Source organism: Ochotona curzoniae, unplaced genomic scaffold (assembly GCF_017591425.1).
Source record: "Ochotona curzoniae isolate NIBS_2020 unplaced genomic scaffold, NIBS_Ocur_1.0 scaffold_1037, whole genome shotgun sequence".
In the NCBI taxonomy this organism is placed as follows: Eukaryota; Metazoa; Chordata; class Mammalia; order Lagomorpha; family Ochotonidae; genus Ochotona; species Ochotona curzoniae.
Genome location: NW_024467083.1, coordinates 33,870,664 through 33,880,715, shown reverse-complemented (window position 1 = coordinate 33,880,715; position 10,052 = coordinate 33,870,664). Strand labels below are relative to the sequence as shown.

Below are 10,052 nucleotides of genomic sequence, written 5' to 3'. Positions count from 1 at the left end.
AGTGCCTAATGTTGGTGAGCTTCATTCAAGACCACTTGAACCTTTTCCTACCAGAGCAAAACAATATTAACATTTGTGTATCTTCCATATGTGTGTAAAATACATCTAGAATTGATCACAGAGTGACTGGACTGTGGCAGCCCCTCTGGGAAAGGGCCTCTTGTGCTGTGGAAGGGCTCTCCAGGAGGTGGGGGCTCGCCTGTCCCCCTGCCAGTCCCCCTTTGCGTCTGTTCCGCCTTTGAGATCTGCACGCAGCATTGGGGAGCCCCTCTCTCCCAGGGGCGCCACGTCCCCTACCCACAGCGGTCCAGGTCGGAGACCAGGAAGGCGGGCGGCCGGGCAGGGCGAGGGCGGGGCTGGCGCCATGGCTGGGGCGCCCCGCCTCCCGTCACACGCCGCCCCAGTGGCGCCATCTTAGCCGGCCGTGGGAGGGGTCACAGGTCAGTGCCGGCTCCGGCAGGGAGGAGGGCGAGGTGGGCTGCCGGGGCTCGGCAGGGGCAAGGCGGTGAGGTGCGCTACCGGGTGGGCGACAGGAGAGGGCTGGAACCCCGGGGCTCAGCGGACGGGAGTGAGCCCCTGGGGACCCACCCCCCACTCCTCCCCATTCTTAACTCTGCCCTCTCAGCCCCTCCCGATTGTGTTGGTGCCCCATTCTGAAGAGAGATTTCAGGTTTTTGTGTTTGACCTTTTCGGAAAATGTAGTAAGCGGGGACCCTTGCCGCACCACCGGACCGCACTGCCTATAGCCAGAGGGTAAGGCTATGGACTTGCTTAGGGTTAGGAAGGCGCGAGCGGGGGCAGGCCAGGGTGTGTCTGAGCGGGGAGGGCACTGTTGGGGGCTGCTCACTTCGTGTCCTGGATCCGGTCATTTTCTCCTCTCTCTGTAGGTGACTTTTCCTTGGGGGACAGCCAAGGATTCCCCAAGAAGACAATGGACTCCGGAGCTCGCCCAGCTGGTGGCTGCAGTAGCAACCCCGCAGGGCTGTCCCGGGAGTATAAATTGGTGATGCTGGGTGCTGGTGGCGTAGGGAAAAGTGGTAGGTAACACTTTTCAAAGACGAAATGGTCTCAGCCAACCCCGATGGGCTCCTGGCTGTTGTGCAGTGTGGCTACCCTGAATTTCTTCAGTGGGTCACCTCCATGAGGGTTTAATTTTGCTTTCTTGTTTTGAAGCCATGACCATGCAGTTCATCAGCCACCGCTTTCCCGAAGATCATGACCCCACCATTGGTAAGCCCGTTGGCCTTTGGGGGTTTCCTGTAAAAGTATCTTTGTGAATGGCGGTTTTTAAAAATAATGTATAGCTATTTAAACTTTTTAATTTTTAGTATGGTTTACATAGTTAGGAGGGATGCATCCCCGTGTGAGAATCTCATTAGGGTGAGGAGGGTCCAGGAGTGGAAGAAGATGGGTGGTATAAATATTTCAGTTTTTTTTTTTTTTCTCCTGTGTGCAGGGAAGGAAGGGGAAGGCGCCTTGCCGTCAAACTACAGCAGCACCCAGGGATGGGGGATGGTCGTTTAATGACGCCTTAGGGACCCCATTGTGGGGAAGATGTTCTGAGGGTTTTAACTTGAGTGGTTTTGGTAGTTCCGGGACACTGTTGGTTTGGTTGCACCAGGGTTGAGAAAATCTTTACAAGGCCTGTTGGCCGACTGAGTCCACCTTAGTGCATCTGCAGCCCCAGACACTTGCTGCAGAGCTGGGTAGCTATCTGTATTTTTAAGCCTTTTTTTTTTTTTTTTTTTTTTTTTGGTGTCAGGTTTGGCTAGAGACAAGGGTTTCATTGCAGTTGGTTATTAGCTGACTGTGTCTTCTTTTTCTGTACTTTTACTTTCCTTAGTCTCTACCATATTAAATAATGGGCCAACTTTCTTTGTCTTCTTTTTAATGGTTGGTATACTCTGTTGTCACATTAAAGGAACAGCTTACAGGCCACTGAAGGAAGGACGCTTTTTCTCGCTGTCCCTTCCCTAAGGGTCGACTTAAGACTGACCCTAACTATGAGTCAGCTGCTTGCTGGTTTGAACTTCCACAAAAGGAAGCAGAAAAACAAGTAGAGCCAGCCTACTGAACTCTTACAACCCAGACTTGCAAAGCCTGGGCTTCTTCCACTCAAGCCCTTCGTTTACTTCCCTATGTCTCAAGTTTGTTCTGTAGTCATGTCTTCTCCCATGTATTTTATTTTTTAAGAGATTTATTTAGGAACTGGTACAGTGGCATAGCAAGCTAATCTCTGCCTGCAGTGCCAACATCCCATATGGGCACCAGTTCATATTCTGGCTGCTTCACTTCCCATCCAGCAGCCTGCTTGTGGGCTGGGAAAGCAGTAGAGGATGACCCAAAGCCTTGGGACCCTGCCCCTATGTGGAAGAACCAGAAGAAACTTCTGGCACCCCTTCAGGTCAGATCAGCTCTGGTTGTTGCAGCCATTTGGGGAAGTAACAGGCAGATGGAAGATATTCTTTCTCTGTAAACATTTGCCTTCCAAATGAAAATAAGTAAATCTTTAAAATGTTATTTATTTATTTATTTATTTGAGTCACAGAGAGAGAGAGAGATCTTCCATCTTCTGGTTCACTCTTCCAATGGCTGCAACAGGGCTGAACTAGGCCAAAGCTATGAACCAGGAACTCTAATCCAGGTCTCCCAACATGTTGTCAGGAGCCCAAAACACTTAAGCCACCTCTTACCTTGCCAGGCACATTAGCATGGAGCTGGATTGGAAGCAGAGCACCTGGGACTGAACCCAGCATTCTCTTACATGGTGCTAGCACCAGCTTGCAGCATCTTAACCTTCTGGCCCACAATACTGACTCTTCCTTTTCTTTTGTCAACCTAACTCTTTTGTTGTCAGAATGCTGACGGGGTAAATAGTGATTATGTTTTGCCTGTTAGCAGCTGTAAATTGTTATTCTCTACAAACATGCATTACTATCATTCCTAGACCCTAAGGAAGCGAATTTGCTGCTGTTAGATTGTACCCTAGCAAAAAAAGTAAAACTGGGATGGGTCTGGAGGAGGGCACCAGGAGTCTGCCTTGCTCCTGCGGGCCCCAGTGTGTGAGCCCCTAGGAGGAGCCAACCTTGGGCTCTGCAGTGCCATGCAGTGTCTTGTGTTAGCCCATTTTTGGACTTGGATATTTTATATTGTAGGTGTCTTCATGGGTTGGGAAAATAAGAGCTTGCTTCCTGTACTGCATCAAATTTAGAACCTATTTCAGGGATTCAATGGTGGAAGTTCTAGGAATAACCTCAATTTATGGATTAGGATGAATTACTCAGGTACAGTCAGAGGCACATTTGTACCCGTTAAGAGGGACTTTCTGAAAATCAGTCTGTAGGAGAATAATGGTAAACTAAGTGCATTTTGAACTTTGGCTATAAAAACAAAAACCTTAACGTTGTAACCAGTACAAATGTAAGTTGAAAGTATGGAGTTGCTGGCTTTGGCTTAGTATGTTGTAGCCATTTGGGAAGTAAACCAGTGGGTCAGAGATTGTGTGTGTGTGTGTGTGTGTCACTCTGCCTTTCAAATAAGAAATCTTTAAAAATAAGGGAAAACAGTCCTTAGTACATACAGTGTACTCTACTATTTACACATACATATGTATTTCAACATTTTACATTTTTATAGTAATTTCTATTTTTATTTAGCTTTCTACTTATTTTAACGCTGATTTCAATCTGGTAAACTGATTTGTGAACTCACTAATCCTAGCAGAGCATGGTCTATAGTTTGAGAAACATTGATGTGGAGGACTCTTCATTGTTTCTTATTTGAAGCTGTATTTAGTTATTTGAAAGGGAGAGGGAGAGACAGAAGCCCTTCCATAAGCTGATTCACTCCTCAAACAGCCAAAGTCCCAAATGGATTACAGGTGCTCAAGCACTTGAATCGTCAGCTGCTGCTTTCCCAGGTGCATTAGCAGCGCGCTGGATCAGAAGAGGAACAGCCGGGGTTCAAGCTGGTGTTCCCATTCAGAATGCAGGTATCTCAAGCTGCAGCTTAACCCTTTCTACAAGGAAGCTAGCCCTCTTGGACTTCTCGTCTCTGAGGAAGAATGGGGAGCAGGTGTTCCAGGGAGATTGTTAGAGAGAAATCAGTGTGTGCGCAGCAGTTGTTCTTGAGCAATAGACATGTTGGGTGTTTTTTTTTTACTTTCTGCATTTTTCAAAGGTAGTATTAAACTATGTAAAAGAAAAGTTTGCTGTCATAAAAGAAATTGTAACTATGGATTATTTAGAAAATACAATAGTATAGTAAATTTGTTTAAAAAAAAAGAAAGAACTATATAGCACACGGTTAAGGACATAGGCTTTTGAGTTGGGCAGCACAGGGCTTTAAAAGGCATCTGATATTTTAGCAATGGGGAATGTCCAAGCCGGCAGACCATGTACAGCTGAGAGAATCATTTGGTCTGGCCCTGCCAAGGGAACCACATGTGGGACTCAAAATTCAACAAACTATAGAAGGATAGTGAATGATGTTGTAAATTTAAGGAAGATAACAATACTTCATTGTATTTTTGTGCCTACTGAATGAGTTAATATGTATAAATTGGTTAGGATAATGCCTGGCATGTAACAACTTAATACTCAAATTACCTTTCTAGCCCAATATGAAAAAAAAAAAATCTTTCAGAATGCCTTTTTAGAGTTGTCGGGGAAGCCCTATATTCTATAAATAGACTACATCACCATCTAAATGAACAAAAAAGACCCTTAGGTGGCTGACATTGTGGTTAAGCTACCATGTATCACTGTGGCATCCTGTATTAAAGCCTTGGAGTTCTGGCTGGTCTGCTTCCATTCCAGCTGCCTGCAGATGTACCTGGAAAGGCAGTGGATGAGGGCCAAGTCCTTGGGTCCCTGCTACCCATGTTGGAGGCCAGGATAGAATTCCAGGCTTCTGATTTCACTTGGAGTGAGGCAGTGCTTTGAAGATGTTTTTATCTCTGTCCCTCTTCTCTGCTGTTAACTCTGCCTGTGAGATAAAATCTCAAAAATAAAGACCCTAAATGAACTTGCAACTTACATCTCTGTGAATGTGGAAAGTGAAAGCTTGCCTCAGGGACACTTAGAAGTACTTGAATGGAGTCTGCTCCAACCAGGGACAGGGAGAGGGTTGAAGCACCAACAGAAGACCAGTGCTAGTAGAAGTCTCTGCAAAGCCTCCCTTTATTGCTCCTTCACCTCTCCTTATGTACTCTTCCACCGCCCCCCCAGTCCTAATTTAGCCAGGAAATTGGGTACAGATGAGTCCAATTAGTCTAGGTGTTTTTAGCTACAAACCCAGTTCCTGTTCCTGCCTAGCCTTGCAAACACTAATCAGCTTCTTAGCCCACAACAGGAGTCTACTTCTGTAAGATCAGTTTCAGAATGGGTTATTTCCTTGTGCGTTTATGGACTAATACCACATCTTTCTTCCTTCTCGCAGAAGATGCCTATAAGATCCGGATCCGCATTGATGATGAGCCTGCCAACCTGGACATTTTGGATACAGCTGGACAGGTATTAACTCCTAGACTGTTGTGAGCCAAGGCTTTTTCCCTCAGTGGAGGGGAGGTGGAGGCTTACGCAGAGAAGATCACTAGTTTATCTTTTAATTTTTCATGCATTCTGACTCAGGAGAGCAGGTAATCCGCATCTCTGTCCCGTAACTGAAACAAAGAGCTGATGCGCGTGCGGTTTCGTGTTGTGCCGACTGACTCGCCCTTGTTTCTGTAGGCAGAGTTTACAGCCATGCGAGATCAGTACATGAGAGCAGGAGAAGGCTTCATCATCTGCTATTCCATCACGGATCGTCGAAGTTTCCATGAAGTTCGGGAGTTTAAACAACTTATTTATAGAGTCCGACGTACCGATGATACACCTGTGGTTCTTGTGGGAAATAAGTCTGATCTCAAACAGCTGAGGCAGGTGAGGAGTGAGCAGAAAGCACTGTCTATATAATCTGGTAGGATTAGTCAGTTTGTTTTCTAGGTTTATAGATTCTTTGGCCTTAAAATAGAAAATCAGTCACTTCTCAGCCTTCTGGCTAGATAGTGTGGGATATCTTTTTCTCAGATTAGTATCTCTCTGAAGACAGTGTCTCAAACAGAATGTGCTTGCCCAGTGCTTTAGATACACATCTCTGGTTTTGCAGTACTTCCAGGAATGATGTGCCCTGCACCAAAAGAAAAAAAAAAAGATTTTTTAAATAAGATAAAAAACCAAAATTAGCTTTTCCCTAACCTTAGTAGTTTCCCTGTATCTCCTAATTTACTGTTGTTTTGGGTAAAATCTGGATTTTAGGAATCAATGTACGGTTCAGAATCCATACTATTGTAATCAGATGAGAACCAGAGCACCTGTTAAGTTTGGGAACATGGATGATTCACTTTCTGAAACTTCAGAAATAATCTGTTGTAGCATTAGGTCAGACTTGAAGGTATACTTCCTCATAGAATTATAGACTGAGGGGAAGAATAAGGGAAATTGAATTATAAATAGACTTCATTTCAATTTAAACTGAAGGGAATCTTAGAATAAGAGTTACTTGCCTGGTTAGCAATATTGTTGAAAATTTTGCTGCTTGGTGTAGAGGTGAAGGTGTAGTAAAATGGATGTGTTTGTAACAACTAGTAGAAGTGGCCCATGTCTTAAGGAGACAGTTTGATAGTATTGAATTCTTTATACCTCTCAGTATGTGTGGGGAAAAATATCTTCAAGTATTTAGATGTAAAATGCTCCTTGACAGGCTACTGATGAGAGCAGGAGGTAAGAAACCCTCTATCTAATAAAGTAGAGCAAATGTGGTTCCTGGTGTTGGCTTGGAGTTCCTGAGAGTTTTCAGGATTAATCTACATTTAGGTCTCTTTGTGTTTTTCTTTCTCAAAAAAAAAAAAAAAGGTTACTATGTTATTGGGTTTTTAGGTTACCCTTCCTAATGCATAATAAATTTGTCATGGATAAAAAAAAAGATCTGTGCTAAGGAGTTATCACAAATAGATTAGAAGTAGAGTCATATGATTTGAAAGTAGAACAAACAGAAATCACATGGTTCAGTCTCAGAGTTACCAGCTGCTGCACACTGCATCTGCTTGCACACCCCTAAAAGTCAGGATCCCACTTTTTCTTTCTGTAAAATGTATTTATTTTTCTTGGAAAGGTAGATTTACAGAGAGGAGAGACAGAAAGATCTTCCATCCACTGGTTCACTCCCCAAGTGGCCACAAAGGCCAGAGCAGAGCAGATCCGAAGCCAGGAGCTTCCTCTCATTCTCCCGTGTGGGTACAGGCTTTTAAGGCTTTAGGCCATCCTCTGCTGCTTTCCCAAGCCATGAATGGGCAGGAGCTGGATGGGAAGTACAACAACTGGAACAGGAACTGGCATCCATATGGGATTCTGGTGCTCGAAGGTGGAGGATTAGCCAGTTGAGCCAATGTGCCAGCCCCAATTCCTTTTCTTTTTTAGGCACTTGTGGTTGTTTTCCACTGTTACAAAAGTCAATTTTCTCATATTTGCCCTTTCGAAGGTCACGAAAGAAGAAGGCTTATCTCTGGCCCGAGAATTCAGCTGTCCGTTTTTCGAGACGTCCGCTGCATACCGTTACTACATTGATGATGTCTTCCACGCCCTCGTGCGGGAGATACGGAGGAAAGAAAAGGAGGCAGTATTGGCCATGGAGAAAAAATCAAAACCCAGAAACAGTGTGTGGAAGAGGCTAAAGTCACCATTCCGGAAGAAGAAGGATTCTGTGACTTGAAGGAAGACGGGAAGTGCATCCCTGTGAACTGCGGTGCCGATGGAAGCAGTCCCGCACCCTGCAGTAGTGAGCGTGGCACTTGCTCTCTCCCCTGTCATGACCATTATTTTCCAAGTAACCGATGAGGGGCATGTGCCTACTAGGAGTTTCCATTGATGTGGTATTTAAAGTACTGTCTTAGTTCATTTCTGATTTATTAATCCAGTGGAGCACTGTCTGCTTTTTAAATTGTCACATTAGAATTTGATCTCCCAACGTTTTGGGTTCTGTTGCTGATGTTGATTCATTCATGTAAAGCATTTATGCCCAGAAGAATGCGTATACCATACCTGTTGTACTTTGTTTACCGAGGAGTGTTTTCCCTGCCACGCAGTCCTCACTGACCTTCAACTTTAGCTTCCTGGGACTCTTCTCGGAGGAGGATTGCAATCTCTTCTGTTCAAATTGTGCTTCCTGGAAATAGAACAGAAATCATATTAGCAGGTCAGAAAGAGACCAGTGTGAGAGTTGGGCAGAGAGCTGTGGAGCTGACAGCTGGTGCAGACCGTGAAAGGATGTGCTTTGGGGGACTTGGACAAGCATTTGCAGGGACTTGGTGAGGAAAAGATCCTCACAGTTTAATTTTTGACACTTGTGAGAACTGCTCGGATGACTGTAAGGCACTGGAACGGGTAAGAGCAGACAGATATGTTGGAACTGTAATGAAGGTGTCTGGGGAAGCTGCTTGATGTGACCTTTCTGGACCTACTGAGGTGATCATTTTAGGAGCCTTAGCTGAATTCCCCAAACTTCTCTGGAGTACCTTGTGCTGCCAGGGCCTGTACTGCCTTGTTGCACGGTTCTTTTTCCCCTCGCACACAGCCATCCTACAATTCATGGCTTCCAGTGCAATGTGGGAGAGCCAGGCTGGCAGAACGTCCTCAGACCCTTCTTTCTCACACTGGCTGTGCTTTCCTTAAGGAAGCTACCTTGCGGGATTCGAGTAAGATTGTGTGCCCTCCTGGGCACTGACAGTCCCCAGGGTCAGTGAGCAAAGAAAGTCCATGCTGGCCCTGCTGAGTGAGGCCGTGGGGGAAGCTATTCACAATCCCATGCACTGGATGTGTCCTCTGAAGGTGTCTGCGGAAGGGCCTTGTGAAGTCAACCTCAGGAGTTTCCGAGCCTTGATGAAGGTTAGCCGAAGGAAATGATGCTTCACGGCCTCTTATGTGAAGTTGGAAAAGTGTGGTCCTAGGAAAAAGCAGCTTTAAATATTGGCAGCAAGAGCCCTGTGTTGGGAGCAGGGTGATTTTGGTATTTGAACTTGTTAAGTATGGAGAATGAATGCAAAAGTGCTAAGAGTAAATCTTTATGTATTGAAGATGAAATGTCACTGAAGCAGTGTTTGTGTCTGCTTTAAGCTCAGAAGAGATGCTTTTGTGTAGCACCTTTAAAAAGAGCCCAGCTCAACCAAACCATCTTTCAGGTTTTGTTGTGTTTTTATTTATCAATAAAAGGTATACGTTCTAGATTTACAAGCAACTGTGGTAGTCAGGTGGTTAGCTCTGAGTGATGTTCCCTTTTAAAACTCCTGGGAGTTTGTGAGCCCTGAGGGCAGGGGATCCAGTATGACTAGGGTCGCCTGGCCTGGGTCCTGGGTCCTGCCTGCAAGCTGGGTGCCAGGTATGTGAGCCTCCGGGGTGGAGGAGCTGGCGGGACTTGGGTTGCCTGACCTGGATCCTTTGACCTGCCCATGAGTGAAAAAGGCAGAGCAGTGGACACAGACCCTGACGCACATGGAGAATAAGGCAGCTCGTTTGGTACCATCACAGAGGAAAGAGAACAGAACAAATGGACAACTACCCAAGCAAATGATGACAGCAAAAATCTAGGTGAATGGGGACATGAGGTTGACTATGTTAGCCGATGGACATTGGAAGGGTGCCTCACCCTTGGATCGGCAAAATTGACAATATTTCAGAACTATTCAAACCACTTGGAAAGAATCCTCAGAACATGCACTGTGGTGGGACCCTGGGTTGATACTGGGTGGATCCCCATCCCTGGGTACTAGGACATTTAGGAGGCTGGGTGTGGCTTCATCCTTTATCTCTCCCCTTCCCCCAGAAACAAGAAGAAATAGAGAATTTGGAAACAAAAAAACTCCCAACAGCATCTTTGCTATCAAATAAGTTGTCTTTTGTGATACTTGGGCCATCCAAAGACCCAGAATCTGAGTTCATGGAGGTCAGAATTCTCTCAGGAATTCCAGCACTTTGAGGAAACCTAAAAAGGAAAGAAATACAGTATAATCTTCAGGTCAG

The 10,052-nt window shown here is 45.3% G+C and overlaps 1 protein-coding gene across 1 annotated transcript; it reads left to right on the top strand.

Annotated features, from left to right (window-relative positions):
- The first annotated feature begins 458 nt into the window (after window positions 1-458).
- RIT1 (Ras like without CAAX 1) lies at window positions 459-9,270 on the top strand. The gene is made up of 6 exons (XM_040999196.1): window positions 459-753; window positions 888-1,037; window positions 1,174-1,230; window positions 5,440-5,513; window positions 5,730-5,921; window positions 7,519-9,270. Exons 2-6 carry the CDS (start codon window positions 932-934, stop codon window positions 7,747-7,749), a joined length of 660 nt encoding a protein of 219 aa, XP_040855130.1. The 5' UTR covers window positions 459-753; window positions 888-931; the 3' UTR covers window positions 7,750-9,270.
- Window positions 9,271-10,052: the final 782 nt, after the last annotated feature.

Bases quoted from the DNA above. Each gene is read 5' to 3' on its own strand.
- RIT1 (XM_040999196.1), top strand. From the start codon at position 932: ATGGACTCCGGAGCTCGCCCAGCTGGTGGCTGCAGTAGCAACCCCGCA. The intron at 5,514-5,729 runs GTATTAACTCCT...TTGTTTCTGTAG, and splicing joins TTTTGGATACAGCTGGACAG to GCAGAGTTTACAGCCATGCG. The intron at 5,922-7,518 runs GTGAGGAGTGAG...GCCCTTTCGAAG, and splicing joins ATCTCAAACAGCTGAGGCAG to GTCACGAAAGAAGAAGGCTT.